Below are 18,826 nucleotides of genomic sequence, written 5' to 3'. Positions count from 1 at the left end.
TTGATATGTAGCAGCTTTAATTTGTCTTTAAACATCGACAATGCCCGGATGAACTGCTACGCATTTCAAGAGGAGCCACCAATTCCACAGTCGCCATGGTGCCCGTCGTATCTTTGTTCGCGTACACAGTCCTACACTGTACAGAGGTTAGGTATTCGATGTTAAGAGCGAGTACACTTTTCCTTTGAATTGTCTAATCTATCAGCTACGATGTTGATCTGTAGCTGAGCACTTGAAGTTGACACACAAAATAGGTGATTTATCTTAAACTGGCTTTCAGGAAAAATTACATATTAATTGGAATACAATGTCAGACAGCGAAATAGATAATTTAATTAATGCTAGACGTTCTTTGATATGGAGTTGCAAGAGGATTGTGCAACCAATTTTGGCGGAATTTATTGGAGTTTGTCTGTTCGTCTTTATAGGTTGTATGGCATCACAGAATAACATTGTGACAGCTGTCGCCTTAGCTCATGGATTGACCATCACTATGCTGATTATAGGGCTGGGAACCATCAGGTTGGTAGGGACATACGCTTGCACACACGCATGGGCGCACAGAAGTGCCACCTCCTTCGTATATACAATTCATGGACACGCACACCATGCATATGCACACACACCGATCGATAGAGGGGCACGGGATCACAGGATGGGAGGGGTGAGAAACCGCAGCCCATCTTTATTGAAAAACTGACCGTGAAACAACCAGAACGTTTCTCTTATAGTGTATGCTTTCTTTATAGGTAGATGGCAAAACTTATGCTATGCTAATGCTTACAATGCAAGGGCTTCTGGAAATTTCGCCCTCCAGGACACTACTAGGTGTTTCGTTCCACAGACCTCTTGTCCTTCCCTACTTGTGTAGGTTACACACCCATCCCCAACATTACTCCTTGATCCGCTACTGGGATCCATTGTTACAATATTCATTATCCTACTTATCTGACCAAATTAAAAACAGATATGTTAGGAAATATTCACCCTCACTCCACCCCACTCCTTGAAGATTAAATGGGTCGTCTCTATCGTAATAAAGTAAACGAGACGGTGACATTTGCACAGTGGAATGGATTGTAAAAAACATGTACGTTTTTGCTGAACTACCCAAGTCACGTAAGGAAATCATTCTCAGAGAGAGAGAGAGAGGTGTTTGACTTTGCAACCATCATGAGTAGTGGTTTGTTGTTTTAAGACTAAATCAACAAATTACTACCCACGTGCACTTGGCATCTTAAAGGACGTGATGACGATTACTGTACCAGACGGACATTGACATTAATGATATCCAAGTTCCTTTTCATCTCATGAAGAACTTCAGTATCCTACCGTTCTATTAACTGGAGCAGTAATTATAGTCATAATGACTCTTTTCACAGACCGCTCCTGTGGCCTAAGTGGTTAGAGAGTCCGCCTTGGATGCGGAAGGTCGCGGGTTGGATCCCCATCCGAATCATACCAAAGACTTATAAAATGGTACTAACAGGTGTCTTGCTTGGTGCTCAGCATGAAGAGGTTAGTGTTAGGACCGGTCAGCCTGGTGCCAAGGTTAGTGTTAGAACCGGTCAGCCTGGTGCCAAGATAATATGACTAGGTGGGACATGATGATACATGTATGTGACATGATGCCTCAGTGCTAGACATCACTATCAACTGCCACACTGTATACATCATAGTGATGTGATTGAAATTTTTTAAAACTAAGTTAAAAATCCAAATCACAAACACACACATAAACACACTTTTCATAGACTAGCTGCAGAGCTATTGTTTTCGTAGAATTCAGTTATAACAAGAGACAAAGGTGGGCATGGGAGTGCTCACTTAGTTGAGCTTGGCTTTGAGCCAATTAAATGAAGATAGGTGTCAACGGCAACTGTGCATTTTACCAGTATTATAATAATAATAATAATGATAATAATGATAATAATAATAATTAATAATAATGATAATGAGGACTTTGTATAGCGCTTAATCTTTAGAAGCTCTAAGCGCTTTACATTAGACAACACCTATAAGACAAAAAAAAACATATATAATGATATGATTAAGAAAAAACACCATGAAATTAGAAAACATAAAAAACATGCTGAGAATATTTAAGGTAGGAAACATTATTAGGTCTTTAAGTTTGTTCTTGCAGCCGAAATACGTGAGTTTTGAGAGCACTTTTGAATTGGATCACTGTGTCTTTGTGTCTAAGTTCAGTGGGCAATTCATTCCACATGGCTGGGCCCTGGTATGCAAAAGAACGCTGTCCATATGAATTTGTTTTCATAGTGGGAATACTGAGTATACGATTGTCAGAAGAGGAGCATAAGTATCTTGCTGGTGTGTACACATGGGTGACGTCTGATAGGCATGTTGGACTAGAGTCCGACAGTGAAACGTAGCACAGATTCTGGATCGAATGGATAGCCAGTGTAGGGTAAAGAGCAGTGGGGAGGTGTGCTCTGATCGTGGTACTCTAAGTATGATCCGAGCAGCTGTGTTTTGAACTTTTTGAAGTTTCTGGAGCAGATATTGAGATGAACCAGACAGAATTGAGTTACAATAGTCCAGTCTTGAAAGTACTAATGAACACACAAGTGTTTTAGTGGCATCAACTGAAAGATATTTGCGAATGGAGCTGATGTGTCTCAGCTCAAGATATGCAGCCTTGCATATGTTCATGACATGTTGGTGCAATGTGAGAGTACTATCCAGAGTAACACCTAGGTTTCGTACTGATTGTGTGAATTTAATGTTGGTGTTGCTAATATTTATTGTCTGAGGTAAAGGATCTAAATGAGAAATTCTTTGTGTTTTGATCAGAATGGCTTCAGTTTTATCATCATTCATCTGTAGCTTGTTACATGTCATCCATGGCTTCACATCAGAAATGCACCTCTCTACACCTTGGATGGTAGCATCAACTTCAGTTGGGTGGCTAGATTTGTATATTTGGGTGTCGTCAGCGTACAATTGGTGAGACACTGGATGACGATCTATGACACTTGAAAGCGGCTGAGTGTATAGAATGAAGAGAACAGGTCCAAGAACAGACCCCTGTGGAACAGCACAACATAGATCAACTGGGCTGGAGTGTATTCCATTTGCAGATACAATGTGTGCAATGTTGACCAAGTAGGACTTGAACCACAGTAAGGCTGTATCATGAATGCCAAATACATGCTGGAGACGGTGAAGTAATATATCATGGTCTATTGTGTCAAATGCTGCAGGCAAATCAAGGAGGGTGAGGACTGTAATCTTTCCGTTATCCAACGCAGAGAGAATGTCATTAACTACTTTTAGAAGATTAGTTTCAGTACTGTGGCAAGGGCGATATGCAGATTGTACATTGCTAAAAAGCCTATTTGAATTCAGATGAGATACAAGCTGGGATAGAACAACATTTTCTAAGATTTTTGATATGAATGGGAGATTAGAAACTGGACGGTAGTTCTTTAAATCGTTATGGTCTAGTGTTGGTTTCTTCAGCAGAGGCTTTACAATGGCAGTTTTGAAAAATTATGGGAATTCCCCAGACGAGAGAGAGGTATTAATAACATCAGTTAGTGAAGGCAATACTGGGGATCTAAGCACTCAAGCAGCAGTGATGTTGGAATTGGATCAAGTTCACATGACTTTGGTGCACTCTTCATCACGACTGTACGTACGAAATCCACAGAGACAGGCTCAAATGCTGCTAATGGTTGCTGCTCATATTCTTTATCCCAACTGTATGTTGAGGACGAGTCAATTGAAATTGTGGTGTCAAGCTTATCTCTAATGGTTTGTACTTTGTCACGGAAGAAATTTGCAAAAATGACCGGAAGGTCGACTGGAGAGAAGGTAGTTGGAAGTGGTGTAGATTTGTTCCTTGACATTAGCATGTTAGTATTCTTGAAGAGCTCTTTGCAGCTGGAACTTTCCATAATCTTAGTACTGAAGTGGGCTGATTTCGCTGCATGGACTATATTTGTGACATTCTTCTTAGCGGCTTCATAAATTTACTTATGAATAGTGAGACTGGTGGAAAGCCAAAGCCTCGCAGCTTTACGGCGGTCTCTTTTAGCAGTGCGAAGTTGGTCCCTAACACTGCTATACCATGGAAAACACTTTTGAATTGATAATCTGCACTTGGTAGCTGGGGCATGTTTGTCGAACAATGAACGCAGGCAGTTATCGAGTTGTTCTGCTGTAGGAGGTAAGCAAGTTTTTAGGTTTGCTTGGATGTCATGCATTAGTTTGTTTCAATTTATCATACGGAGGTTTCTCTTAGTAGCAGATACAGGTGGAGGGCTAGGGACTGATACATCAAGATGGCATATAATGCAGAGGTGATCTGATGCAAGGTCATGGGATACCAGGGAGGACCGTAGAATGTTATCATCAGGTCTATGAAGAATCCAGTCTAAAATGTGACCATGTTTATGGGTTGGTTATCTGACTGTTTGAGGTTGAAAACATTAATGGAATCTATGAGCTTTTATGTGTTTGGGTTTCCGGGACAGTCAGTGTGAAAGTTGAAATCTCCAAGAATAATCAGGTTGCCACCTATCGAATTTCCATACTCCTGGAGATTCGGAAACTGCTCCAAAAAGAGAGATTCAGTCAGCTTGTTTTTTCTACTAGGAGGAGGGCGGTATAGGGAGAAAAAATGGATTGACCTGTGATCCAGTGTGAGTGTGGTTTGGGCTAGTTCAAACGAGATGTGGTCGAAATTGAATGTTGTGATGTGGTTAAGACGTTTGATTATGGAGTTCTTCGTGATGACAGCAATTCCACCTCCTGCAAGTTACAGGGGAACGACTTGATGGAGTAACCAGTGGGTGTTAGATCCGCAAACAATTTGCTCATCGCCTGATGTTTTAAGCTATGTTTCTGTCAGGAAAAAGACGTCATTATTCTGGTCGTTGATAAAATTAACTATTTATGTGCGCTTGTCTGGTGGTCCTACTGAATGGGCATTGAATATTGCAATACGCAGAGGTATCTCTAGGATAGTTGACACAAAGGTTGACGAATTAATAGGGATTTGAATTAGGTTATCTAAATTAACGGTGGAATTTGTTTTAAAGTAAGTGTTTTCTAAAAGTCATTAAAAGTATGTATTTAGAACAGTTGGCGAAATGACACCCGGTGGGAAATTTAATCAAAGCCTAGATGGTTTTTGAGAAGTTGTTTATAGATTTCTGTCATATCATTGGTAATTATCGAGAGATTCAGTGGCATCAATTATAGACAATTCAAAGCATTAAGACTACGATGCCCTTAATAAACCTAAGCGTTCCTATTTGTAGCAGCAAGGGCCATATTGGATAGCAGATCACATCGTTAGTAAAACTTTGAAAGACTCTGATACAGTATTGATCTAACTCTTGTTAGTCCATTGTGACGTAGAGGGGGACTTTTTCGTTTTATTATTGGCGGCCATAATTGGAATTTCTATTCTTCGCCTTGTGTAATAAAATACCAGTAAGTGGTTTCCAAAAGTCATTAAAAGTGTTCGCAGAAAAACGGTAATTTTAATGATAATTTAAAGGTTTGATAAAGGTTTGCTTTTTGTTGTGACGAGTCAAAGTTTCTTAAGATTTTTGTTTTCTGAAATGTCATTTTAATTTTTGTCTGGTTTTAGTAACAGTGTCATTATTTAGAAGCATGTTGGTATTTCTTGAATAAATTCAAAGGATGTTAATTCCAGAATGATCTGTGTTGGTTCATTTCAGTTGCGTTTTTGTGAAAACGTGTTTAAACGTTTTCTGTCTTATAGTAACAGCTGACACCGTTTATGGTGTTTAAAATACATTCATAAATGTTTGAAAGGTGTACGCCGTAAGCAGGATCACACCATAAGCTCATTCAGCTTTAGGTACAGGTGATTGTAGAAATAGCATGACTTTTTAAAACATAGTTCCTATCACTACGGTAGGAAATGATGAATGATGTCTGGATCGCTATGTCTCACTAATTACAGCGTAAGGTGCTAATGAGAAAAGTTAGGAGTTCTGCTTCTACGTAATTGTGTATGTCAATTGTATCCATTGTGAGTTTCATTGACTAATGTAGATAATGCCCCACAGGATAATGAGTGTTGGTCAGAACATTATATATTTGGCAGTATGTCATACACCCACCCACGTTTGCACAGACGGTCTATATGCAAGCTCTAAGAACTCAATATCTGCTAAAATGCAGTGCTAAGTTGGTGATTATTACTTGTACATATAAACAATCAGGTGAATAATTTTCCTGGTTTGTGGACGTACGGACAGAGAGAAAATTTAACTGCTTAATAACTGCCTTATCTCAATAAGAGGGACTCGAATACAGCTTAGGAGGAAAAGTGTCTTCTCAATAAGGGGGACTCGGATACATCTTAGGAAGAAAAGGGTCTTTGTTTAATGTATCAGTTGTTGCTGTAAACAACGAAATTGGTTTCCTTGCCCTGTGCACATTAAATGCATTGAATTGGACAGTCCATACACCGCTCTCGTGATCATCACGAAAAAAATCAGGAGGCTTGGACTATCATGAGCTTTGTATGTACAAGATCCTTAATTAAGTGCTTTACTAAATATAGTTAAATACGAAGACGGCACATAAATATCTCAATTCCAGTCGGACATTATAACGAGAGATCTTTTGTGGTAACGAATTTAATATTTGGCGACAAATATTTAAGAAACAAATGCTCGCCCCATTAATTATATTAACCCCGAATGGTTTGCGTGATGTTTCTTTTTACGTGACTTCTTATTCCACGAAATAGCATTACGGTTTAGGACTCGTTAATAAAGATTAAACTTCAGTTTCATTTTCCAGTGGCGGTCATTTCAACCCGGCAGTGACTCTGGGCGTCGCCTTAGTTGGAGCCGTCGAACCAACGCTTGCTCTGTGCTACTTCATTGCTCAGTTGCTGGGGGGTTTGCTTGGTGCGGCATTAGTCAGGGTAAGACGGAATTCTAGAGTGAGCAAATCAAATGGATATTTTTAAGCTAAAACAATGATCAGCTTAAAATGAACGCATTTTTGAATTATACTTGCAAACTTTATGAAGTTATATATTTATAACTTGGAACTTTTAATCACTGCATACAACAAAATCAGATCGATTATTAAGATAATTATGTTTGTTCTCTGACCTATTACCATTGCCTGAACTTGACTTTTCGGTTTTGCATGGTCAAATCTTTTTTCAGTAACAATATAGCAAGGCAGAGCTATTTATTTACGTAACACTGTACATAACATCGCATAAATATCAAGCTTTAGGGCATTTGTGCTTCCATAAAGTCAGGTTACATCCGTTCATCGAGTATATTGGCTGTTGTTGGTCGGTGTTGTCATAAACGATGGAATTGTTCCTGTTATTAACGAACGTTTAAAAACTTTTAGCAAGTGATGCCACCCAATATCTATAACAACATTAAAGGCGGTAGTCACTCTCTGGCTGCCAGTGTGGAGCCTGGCTGGGCTATCGTTGCGGAAGCGGTTCTGACTACTCTGCTTGTGTCCACCTTCCTTTTGAGCGCCGTCAACCGGAAAACTAAGACCAACCTGTCACCACTTGCCATCGGGTTCGCAGTTGCTGTGGGCATTATGTCAGGGTGTGTATGAACTCGTTGTATTTGGATGACGTCACAATGATAGTACTCATAAGGCAAATACCTTCTGAACTAAGGTTTATGTTATCATCCAGGAATCAGACATTTCAAAACACCGATATTCTTTAACACGTTTGATTGCTTATCAAACATATTTGAAAATCTTCATCATTAATCCAGTGATGACACAAATGTTTAGGCATGATCTGCATTCTGATGATGGAAATGTCCTACCATTAATTAAACACTCTTAATGACCATTTGTGTTCTACAAATCGGCCTAACTCGAACTTAAGGTCATTCCTCCCTCCCCGATTTCTTGTCAATCTCTTTATAAATAAAAGACACAACTGTAATACAAAACTTGGGAAGCCCTACTGTCTCAACTTTGAAATACACATAGACAAAGTAGTTCATCACAGACGTTTGTTTCTATCCTAGTTCTGCGGTATCACGTCCTTACTCGACTTTATTCTTTCACTCGTAGGGGTTCGACTACAGGAACATCTATGAATCCCGCCAGAGCTCTGGGTCCAGCTTTGGTGTCGTCTGATGTAGTGTCAGACTCGTTCGACAGTCACTATGTATGGTGGGTGGGACCGCTCCTTGGAGGACTTGTGTCTGGTCTTCTGAACAGGTGATATTTCCATCAACTTATTTGTTATATTTGAGCAGTCTTCAACGACATTAAGTGAAACTCCCATTCAGGGTGAAAGATGTACACGTTAACATTACGACAATTTTGTACAAATAATATACCCCTTCAAAGAGAATGAGACTTACCATTTGCAAATTGTCCTAAACAATGACACTTACCATTTGCAAGTTTGCTTTAGCAATGACACTTACCATTTGAAAATTATCAGGTAAATTAAAAATGTTAACCAATAGTAAGCCAACGTTTACAAAATTTACAATTAAATATTTTATTAAGCAATAATAAAAATGATGCTGATAATAACATGACAGCAGCATGATAGCTTGCTGTGATTCACCGCTCAACATCCTTAAGCATTGACTTGATATGTTCAGCTGGCTTAATAAACACATCTTTAGGAAACATAGATCAAATCCAGAAGGAAAAAAAAACGTCAAAACAATACGGGTCGATAAAATTAATAGTCGTAAAATGAGTTACTAAAACGAGCTTGAATGTCATCATCTGATTCTTCCGCAAATGTAACAACAACAAGAAACCATAATTGTTTTCTAAAATTATTCACACATTCCTAATAAAATATCTAGTTGGGATTTTAACGCGAGGATCAAATTTAATAAATGCAGCCAAGCTGGCTTTCACAAGGGTTACTCTACAATACATTATCGATTTATTATGTAAGATCTTATTGAATAGATGGGATACAGTAGTGGAAAGTTTGTGCTGATATATTGGATTTTGACATTGTTTGCAAGGCTGCAGGATGGTAGCAACGTTTAAATAATAATATAAACGGCAAATGTTTCATGTTTTGTTCAATAATTTCAATACTATTAAGTGATGCTTAAATTAAGTTGTGTATTTACAGTTGTTTAATTTTATGTGGATGTCAGACAAAGCGAGAACATTATTCGCGTTTTGTACGACAATAACACGGTTATTTTGGCAGAAACAGCACACAACAGACAGAATACATTAATATAATCAAGGAATATTCCGAGCAATAGCAGTTGACCGAAAATATAAATGAAACTAAGATTTTTAATATTTTCTTCGGATGGAACACTTGAAAAGATTTGCAGTTTTATTCTCTTATTGGCTATTCATTATAAAATAAAAAGTGCATTGAAGTAACTCGGTTTCTAGACATTATAACTGGCTCCTTTTTATCAAAGAGAGCTACTGAGTTACCCAAGCAACCAGTGCATGTTTAGATTAATGTAAAAACTACGTGGTTTATTATTGTCAAACGATTTGCGATTAAATATTTTCGATGCAATGATCAAATCGATATTATTTATCCGTGTGAGATTTTAGATCGTGGAAAAGTGGACATAAACAGAACGACTACAACTGAGAATTTTAGTTCTACTGGTGATAGACCCGAAGGGCTTATGCTACGGCCGGTAGTACATCTTTGTCTCGTAGACCTTATTTACATGCTAGGTCACTGAATAGAATACCGTGCAATAAATACTACGTCTCCTCCCTACCTCGGCTTTTGCTACACAATATGTATCATACATTTTAACATGATGATATAGTTTTTAATATGTGCATAATTCGTTGTTAGCTTTGTTTCCCAAGCTAAAGCAAAGGCAATCATTTCAACAGCTGTGAATGCTATAGCTGAGCTCTTTATAGTAGTGTTCTGCATGATCGTATGTCCCAAATCTTTGTATGAATATATGTTACAACATATACTTGTGCTATAGAATAATTAAGCATTGCTCTTTCAACTCGATGAACATCTACAATGTCAAGGGGGGCCCGAGTGGCCGAGTGGTCTACAGTTACACCGTTACTGATCACTGCTTTCTCACTTCTTTCTGCGTGGGTTCGAGTCTCAGGCTCGGCCAATGTGGATACGTGAGAAAGCTTGCCAGTAGCTTCTCGTGGGTTGGTGTTTATTTGGGGGGGGGGGTGTCCTTAGTTCTTCTTCCAACATTTATACTGGCCGCCATGTATTTGTAACAAATTTATTGATTTCTCAATTTTTTTTCTTTATGAACTAAGTAACATTGCGATGGATTGTTATCAAATTTGACGATAGAGATAGTAAGCCATGTTGTTTGGTTTCCATGAATCCTTATGAGCATTAAAATGTTTGCATACGTTTTCAATAAAGCTTTCCCTTTATGGTCATGACTCTAAGCCATTTTGAGTTTATACAAACTGTCAGTGTTATGGTGGCCTGTTCATTCCTTTCAATAAGATATCTACTAACGAGGATCCATCAACATGAATGGCGTCTGTATTTGTGGAAGTTGTTATTAGTGCAAAAAAACCTTAAACAAGTGCTTGATATTGTTAGTCTCTAATATTCAGTGAACAATAATCTTCTGCATAATACAAGTAATATTTGATTAAAATCCAGTTTAAATCCAATCTGAGCACTATGTGTTCTGCAGCTGTAAATATATGAACATCTCATGGCCGATTATTAAGCGAGGTGAGGCTTTGAGGTTAAGGCAAGGAAGTTTGAACCTTTCAAAGTTGTCAACCTGATATTTTATATGTGTCTTCCAAAGGCTCTACGGTATTTTAACAACTTATGAACTAATGACCATGGTAATATAAATATCCTCCACTGTGTATCGAGCATCATTAATTGCCCATTTTAGTGCAGCTACTTAGCGCTCAACAATCACAGACAACGGTCTTCCATGACGTGGATTATATCTTCCATAGATTCGCGACCATTTTTAAAACGATAAATCCCTCTCTATACTGTGGGATGTAACAGAGAATTGCATCAGATAAGTTTACGCAAGTCGAGCCTAAGATAGATGATTACCCTAAAGCGTCCTGATTTTACAGTATGTTTCTTGTACAGGTAACATAATTGTGCCTGTATGATATTTTAGGTCACTATCATTTAAATGTTTCGTCACACGCATATATCTGCAAGTATTTAGCATTCTCCACATACAGCTGCAGTTCAGTTTTAGAATATTTTTTTTCTCCAATCGATCAGCATTACATTTGTTGACAGGTTCTAGAAAACAAACATGTCATAGGAAAATATATATAGCTTCGATGACTTGTAAAATGTTAGCCTAATAGCATGTGTATGTACGTCTTTCTATGCGTATAGGTTAAATATGGGGGTAAAATTCATCATTCATGATTCAGGGGGACTTTTAGGTTAATCTCATGTCTTTGTCTATTGTCTTTTGTTATGAACCATATTTAGTTTGTCATCAGACTTTAAGAGCTTATGTTTAATAGAACCAGTTGAGTATTATACCAGGGATATTGCGTTATTACCGATTTGTTTCTTTGAACCTGAAAATACTTTAGTACCATCTAAAACTGGTAGAAACATGACAACTTTAATTGTCTGTCTCTAATATAAAAGAACTTTATTTTACAATGAAGTAATATTCGTAACATTTTATCCATTCGTCATGCCGTTTACTGGCAAACTGAAAACATAATGAGTTCAGCTGTAATATTTCTGTCCATGATGTCTGGATTTGGAAGATTTTTTCAACTTGACTATATGTGATTTTTGCCCATTCTGGTCACATTTTATAGGGCAATGGTTCAAACGAACGGTGCAAAAAAGATATAGACCAATATGCTGTATATTTATCAATAATCATATTCATTTAATAAGGAATTGGACACATGTTACTGACATGCTTACAGGAAACCAAATGAGCCCAAACGTTCGTATCAGAGCAATTAATTTCAATGGGTCTGTCACTGGAAAGCTCTAAAGTATTTGCTGCTGGAGTTGATGCTGTTTTTTTATTATTGTATTTATGAGCTGGAAGTGATTATAGGGCATGTGATCAGATTAAAAACGGCCGTATCACATCAGATTTTCAACGTTTGGTAGAGCTTTATAGGACACATATGTTCTTCTTGACCAATTGATCAACAGTATATGATGGATGGCTCCGTATCAGCACTACAGAACTATGTAATGTTGTAATGATTAATATCATTGTGAGTTCAAACTTATTTCAAAGAGGGGGGGGGGAGGGAGGAAGGGAGACAGGGAGGATCAACACATGCATTATAGTTTACTCTGCTTACGATGTTGCCAAACAGATTAAGACCCATAGAAACGAGTGTTTGAAAAGCACTTCTTAAAGTCTGTATAACTAGTAATTTTGTGGCTTAAATTTTTGATGCTGTTTTCAGGCTTCAGAAAACAGCGACAATTATACTACTACAAAAATAGTCTTTATTGGGAACCCAGGAATGCAGCGAAAATTATATACTACTATAAAAATAACCTTTTATAGGGAGACCGGAAATTCAGCGAAAATTATACTACTAGAAAAATACATTTAACTATCAATACACAAGACGAAACATCTTACTATGGCAATCCTACAACAAATGAATATATGCATTATTTTCTTTAAAGACTCCTAATTCTAATCCGCATATGCGAACCAAATCATTGCGTTTCGGACAAAGCTACACGAATCGTCATTTATATGTTGAACTTCTTTGAAATGACACGGAGACTTGTTATAGGGGTCATCATGGTTCAGTAAACATGCCTTTATATTTTATGCTTGCACATTTTAATTCTTTTTGTAGACATTGTCTGAAGCTAAACGGTAATTGTTTAGGGAATGGATGTTCAATTTATCAGGCTCAAATAAAGCATGTTTGGATTGAAAACTAATATAATGGTATAGTTCAGATCAGTCATTGTTCTCAACTGATGCATTAGCTAAAGTAGAAGTAAAACATTGTCTAAATGCTCTTGTTTTCTTGCCTTAAAACATATTTTTGTTCTAAAATAAAGTTTTGAGAGATTTACGGAATTATAATATTTGAGATTTAACCAGTTCTACTCAGCTTTAAAAATAGTAACGAAATCGAGGATTTTATTCATGACGTATAACTTTCAAAACTGTTTTTGTCATTGTTGCTTTCATAGTCATTCGGCGTTCACTGCATCTGTTTTCAGGCTATACTGCATGTTAGATTCCACTGATATGAATTTCTCCTTTCTAAATCTAACGTCTTCGGCAGGATAGAATAAAGGGGTGGGTAGGTGAAAAATGGAACATGATTATGTATCTCAGACATAGATCTAAATTGGTCATAGCTAGATAGAGGAGTTAGGGGTGGGTGGGGAATATATTTGAGCATACACATGTTTCACACCTATTTTCTTTGTTTATTTTTAGAAAACTGCTTGCCACTTCGGACCAGATATGCATAGTAGGAGACCGTCCATATAGCATTTGCAAACCTTGAAGGTCTATTCTATGGAAGAAAATCCGTGCTTTTTCAATTATATGCGTAAGGCTTACCATGCTGTGCGATATACGTTAGATATATGCAGCTGTTGACAGTTATAAAGCACATCATCATATAATTTGTTATTAAATATAAACCATATGGTAATTTGTCAAAGAGAGTGACCCTGAACAAATAGTTACCGCAAGCCCTCTTTGGCGGGTGTTAAATGTTATCACGATTTGACAGTGACATAATAAAATTAGTTCAAACAAGCAACGACCACCTTTTGCATGAAGTATCAAATTAAACGATTTTCCAGATCTAGTATCTGATTTTTTATTTTGAATTTGAAATCGTGGTTTCGGACTTTTTACCGTAGCTCTCATCGCATGAGGCAAATTAACCATTCATATGATCAGATTGGGTGCATTAATTTTGCAGTCTGTGATAAATATTCAGACTGGTTCATTTTACATGATAAATATGCAGACTGGTTCATCTTACATGATAAATATTCAGACTGGTTCATCTTACATGATAAATATGCAGACTGGTTCATTTTACATGATAAATATGCAGACTGGTTCATCTTACATGATAAATAAGCAGACTGGTTCATCTGAAAACTTCATAGGAAGATCTTTTAACTTGGTAACTTTGATATACATTTCAGAAAGCTCTAATTCGCAATTTAAAATTTAAAGTTTTAACTTAATTGAAATTAATACGTTGTGTGTGTTGTATAAAATAAATAGTTTAAATATGTACTGTATTTTCTTGATATTTGCTAATAATGTTGCTGAGTGGGACATGATGCTACATAGTCTGCGGAATGATGCCTCAAGTGCTGGTCATCACTATAAACTGTCACACTGCAGACATCATAGCGACTGAAAATTGTTAAAGTTACGTTAAAAATCCAAAACACATACACACGCACTCTCTCTCTCTCTCTCTCTCTCTCTCTCTCTCTGGCATATTAAATTATCGCAAGTCAAGATTCGGGATAAAGACATGTATTGCTATGATACTTTGACCAATTGCAAATGTAGTCTTCCAGGAAACCAAACTAGATTTGATGGAGATAAATCGGTTGCCACAACCATTGTCTGAGACAACAGTCACCTTTTTTACATCTCAAAGATGTTTTACCTGGTTTTACGCGTCGAAAACTCTTACCGACATGTATACTGGTTTATCGAAACGACATTTGCTGACTGAGTCATTTTTTCGGGAGTTTCTTTTTACGCTTAAGAATCAACATTATATACGGTTTGTTCAGGTATCACGAGCGGCTAATTGGGTGAAGTGTGATACATTAAAATGTGCTCTTTTAATCTACACAAATTTTCTGCATCGTCGTACCCACGATCAGGACCTATCTTGTAGCTGGACATGTGAGTCCATAAGTGGGTCATGGATGAGCATCGTATTACCTCCATATATGTGCCAGCAATTATCAAATTAACTATTCTTCACTCAGACTTAGCATTAGCTGAGACTGACATACACGTGTATATTCATGGTATGGTGACTATGCCATTGTGTTAAGATATTTACATGTTGAATAGTTTGTTGTTGGACAGTGCTTTTGTGTTACTGCTCCGCAAAAAGAAAACCTTTAGATTCTTGTGAAGAGATCATCGAAAGTGTTCACCAATATAAATCTACAACATGCTGGGTTAAAACAAAAGTCTAAATTTGCACACTATAAAATTTTTATATTTTGCTAAATAATCCGTTGCACAAATGCACATTAAGCTTTTAATGACATCATAAGGGAAAACCAATTATTTAGTATATACTGTCTATACTAGATATATACAATAGTACCCGAAAATGTGTACCGAACGGTCGTGAAACTTTAATATATTTGTGTGCTTGTTGTATTTTATGTGTGTGTATGTGAGAGAGTGGATGCGAATGCAACAAAGCAGGTTGTGAGACCGACCAAGAATTGTAAAATATCAGCATGATTGTCAGCAGATTGGCTTTCCATGTTTTGTTTATATGTGCAACATAAACACCAAAAAGCACCTGTCTACAGTGTTGAAGTACATTATCATGTGTTGTATTCTTAAATATCATCCATGCCGTCATGTATTGCATACCCGTTTAATCTTACATGCTTCATCTAATATTCTATACAGCTTTTCAGTCCATTTGTCCGTATTGCATGCCCAGATTGGAACTACTTATTGTCTTGTTTGTTGTCCGCTCGTTTGTATTTTTAGAATCGGTGAACCGAACGTTTTATAAATTCCAGTTTTGTTTTGAAATTTCATTTATACAGTAAAGTTAACAATACTTCAAAAAGCGTAGAAATGCGGTTTGTACTAAATTCAAAACTCTATCAGTGTTTCTTCTTGATTCCAGGGAAAGAACATTGTTAATGTCTATGTATACGTGTCAGCCTGACGGCCTCGACTTATCCGTACGTCATATCAAACTCCTTCTTTCTGTCGACCCAAAGCAAAACGTGTGTATAGTTTTGTGTATCTATCAAAGGGAATGACATCAGATAAGTAGTTAACGTAATCCCAATGCTTCAGGTGTTAAACGTTGTCAGGATTTGACCTTGACATAATAGAATAGGTTCAAATGAACCATATCCACCTCTATACATCTAATTTTGGTTCACACTATTCAGCCATACTTTATTGTGCGACAATAAAACAATTTCCAAGATCTATTCTCTAATATTTTGTAAGGAACTTGGAAACGGTTTTATGGAACTGATATCGTAGTATAGGCCACAATAACAGAGACATTTACCGACCGAACGACCACATTACGTGCAATAATTCTATAATCTTTGTCCTACTTATACTTAATTCAGTGCTTTATCTCTTTGATTTATTGAGGGAAGAGTGGGACTTAACATATGTACCACCACTACTTATCGTTGATAGACGCGCAGACTGGTTCATCTGAACATGCCTTAGGAAGGTTTGTGAACTTAATAACTTTATATAAATGAACACTTAAGAGACCTTGCAGTCAGTAAATTTAAAAACAGTCAAAAACTTACTGGGAACTTATATTTTTTTGGTTGTCTGCTATGTAAAAATAAATATTCTACATATGCATGGTAATCGCATTATTTATTTGTGGAAAATTGTTGTTGTCCTTGTTCGTCCCACTTCTCATCTCATCGTCTTTCTTTTCTTTCTTCCTTCTTTGAATAAAGTTTATTTATTTATTTATTTATTTATTTATTTTCAAATCCTTTTTTGTAAAGGTGAGACGGCTAATCAATTTGTTGAAAGATGAAACATTGAAATATGTCCTTTTAATCTCCGCAAATTTAAAATTCCACGGTTCCAAAAATATTTGCATTTTGTCATCTTAAAGACTAAGCTCGGGAGGAAACATCACTTTTGATCTAAATATCGACACTCCACCGCGATCAGGAGCTATCTTGCGGTGCTGTTTCTGAACAGTTTAGTCCATCCTATGGGGTATGTTGACGGCGCGGTGTACTATTGCTACGATCGACAGTGCCAATAGTTGTTTTTTTTTAAAGTATTCTTTACTCCAAATTAGTATCTGCTGAGACTGACATGCATGTGTCTATCCCTGATATAAATAATATACCACTTGTTTGAAACCTTTGTTATTTGATATTGCTTCTACGACAAAACAAATTTTGTTGTTGTAGGGTTATCGCCATTTTTCAGCACACGACAGGCTATACATGGCGGCCAGTATTAATGGTGGAGGAAGAACCCGGGAAATCCCCAGAAAGAACCACCGACCTCGAGAAGCTACTGGCAAGCTTTCTCACATACCCACATTGGCTGAATCCGAGACTCGAACCCACGCAGACAGAGGTGAGATGACAGTGATCCGTAACGGAGAGCGCTTTAGACTACTCAACCACGTTGGTGTTTCCGACCGGGTCGTATATGTTAACAATTTGAAGGCTTCCCCTCCCCGCATGGATTATTAGGGATTGTATTTCAAATATTTCGTTACTACCTGGAGTGTGAATTATATTAACTGGTGTAATATTATATAGGTTTTCTAATATAAAAATGACTAGACTCCCTCCCTGTCCCATGTTACGACTTTTAAAGTGACCTGGGGAGTAACCAGGGAGTTTGAGTAGTTGTTTAGTTTTCCTGAGATCCTACTTTCTTGTATACAAATCATATCTGGCTTTGGAACTTGGTCTTGTAATTTGATTTTTAGTTCATTGATATTCCTTGTTATACCCCTACAGTTTCACTGCCATATTATTAATTTATTCTTGGTTGTATTATTCATAGTGGTGCGTGGTCATTTGGTTTGGTTATATAGGTTGGGGGGGGGGGGGGTAGGGTAGTTTGGCTAATATTCGTTTGATTTTGCCTAGATATTGCTCTGTTCTGTTTAAATGGAGTTAGGCTATTCATGGTTAATGCAATTATTTCATGAATAATCTGTTCAATGGGGGCGCTGTTGTAATTTCCTTATTTGTGTTTGATTTTTCTTTAACTGCTGGTGGGTGGGGTGGGTGTTTATATTTTTCCTGATTGGGTGGTACTGTTATTTTTTCCCTAGGTTTTAGTGGGCTTGGTTTTTGATTTGCTTGTTCAGTTGGGTTATTTTGGTTTGAATTTCGGCTTACTGTTTTGGTTTGAGTAGTGTGTTTCTTGCCTTGTTTTAGGTTCGTGTTAATTAACTGTGTGATTTGTTTTGGCTGCATAATAGGATATTTGTTTGCCTTTCATGAGATCTATTGTTCTAGTTTCTCTATTTGTATAAGGATATTCAGGGGATTGAGTTTTGTTTGTGTTCTCCTCTACGTTTAGTGCATTTTGGTGCTGACCTTCTGCAAGGTCCCTTACGTTGGCCCCCACATTGATTGCATTGGGTGTTGAATTTGCATTTGGACATATATTACCCCCAATGTCCAATGCTAGCAGTTGCTACAGAACCTGGATTTATTTACGTATGGTTCCAGGCGATGGCGAACTTAATACCATGGACGTAAGGAGTGTTATGGACTCAATGACTGCTGTATTGGTTACCTGTCCTTTATAATTCTTTAGTCTGTAAACCTTTTCAATTGGCGCCCCATTTTTCCTTTAGTTTTTGGGTTAGAGTTTGGTTGTCCATCCTTTGATTTGGGCCTTCTAATTTAAGAACTACTTTAAATCTGGTGTTTCCAACTGGGGGTGGGGGTGATTTAACAGTTATTGGTGGATTGTTATGGCCAGGTGCGGTGTTGGCCCTATTTTGGGGCTTGGGATGATGATTCGTTTTGCCTACTTTGTGGTGTCTTTGCACGTTTATCTTAATGTTGTTAATTGAATCCATTTCAAGGAATTTGGCAACTTGGTTTAGTGTTCTGCAGTGCACAATTATGTAG

At 37.3% G+C, this 18,826-nt stretch overlaps 1 protein-coding gene across 1 annotated transcript; it reads left to right on the top strand.

Moving 5' to 3' along the window:
- The first annotated feature begins 221 nt into the window (after positions 1-221).
- On the top strand, positions 222-14,235 carry LOC149806174 (aquaporin-8-like). Its single transcript, XM_089937446.1, has 6 exons — positions 222-254; positions 429-522; positions 6,814-6,940; positions 7,387-7,598; positions 8,083-8,232; positions 13,416-14,235. Exons 2-6 carry the CDS (start codon positions 434-436, stop codon positions 13,483-13,485), a joined length of 648 nt encoding a protein of 215 aa, XP_089793572.1. The 5' UTR covers positions 222-254; positions 429-433; the 3' UTR covers positions 13,486-14,235.
- The last annotated feature ends 4,591 nt before the right edge of the window (positions 14,236-18,826 follow it).

This window comes from Sinohyriopsis cumingii, chromosome 2 (assembly GCF_028554795.1).
Source record: "Sinohyriopsis cumingii isolate HCF-2022 chromosome 2, ASM2855479v2, whole genome shotgun sequence".
NCBI lineage: Eukaryota > Metazoa > Mollusca > Bivalvia > Unionida > Unionidae > Sinohyriopsis > Sinohyriopsis cumingii.
This window is presented reverse-complemented; position numbering and strand designations above follow the sequence as displayed.

What these genes read in the sequence shown, in the direction of transcription:
- LOC149806174 (XM_089937446.1), top strand. Translation starts at nt 434, where the DNA reads ATGGCATCACAGAATAACATTGTGACAGCTGTCGCCTTAGCTCATGGA. An exon ending in ATAGGGCTGGGAACCATCAG is followed by an intron (nt 523 to 6,813) that starts GTTGGTAGGGAC and finishes TTCATTTTCCAG; the next exon opens with TGGCGGTCATTTCAACCCGG. An exon ending in GCTGTGGGCATTATGTCAGG is followed by an intron (nt 7,599 to 8,082) that starts GTGTGTATGAAC and finishes TTTCACTCGTAG; the next exon opens with GGGTTCGACTACAGGAACAT.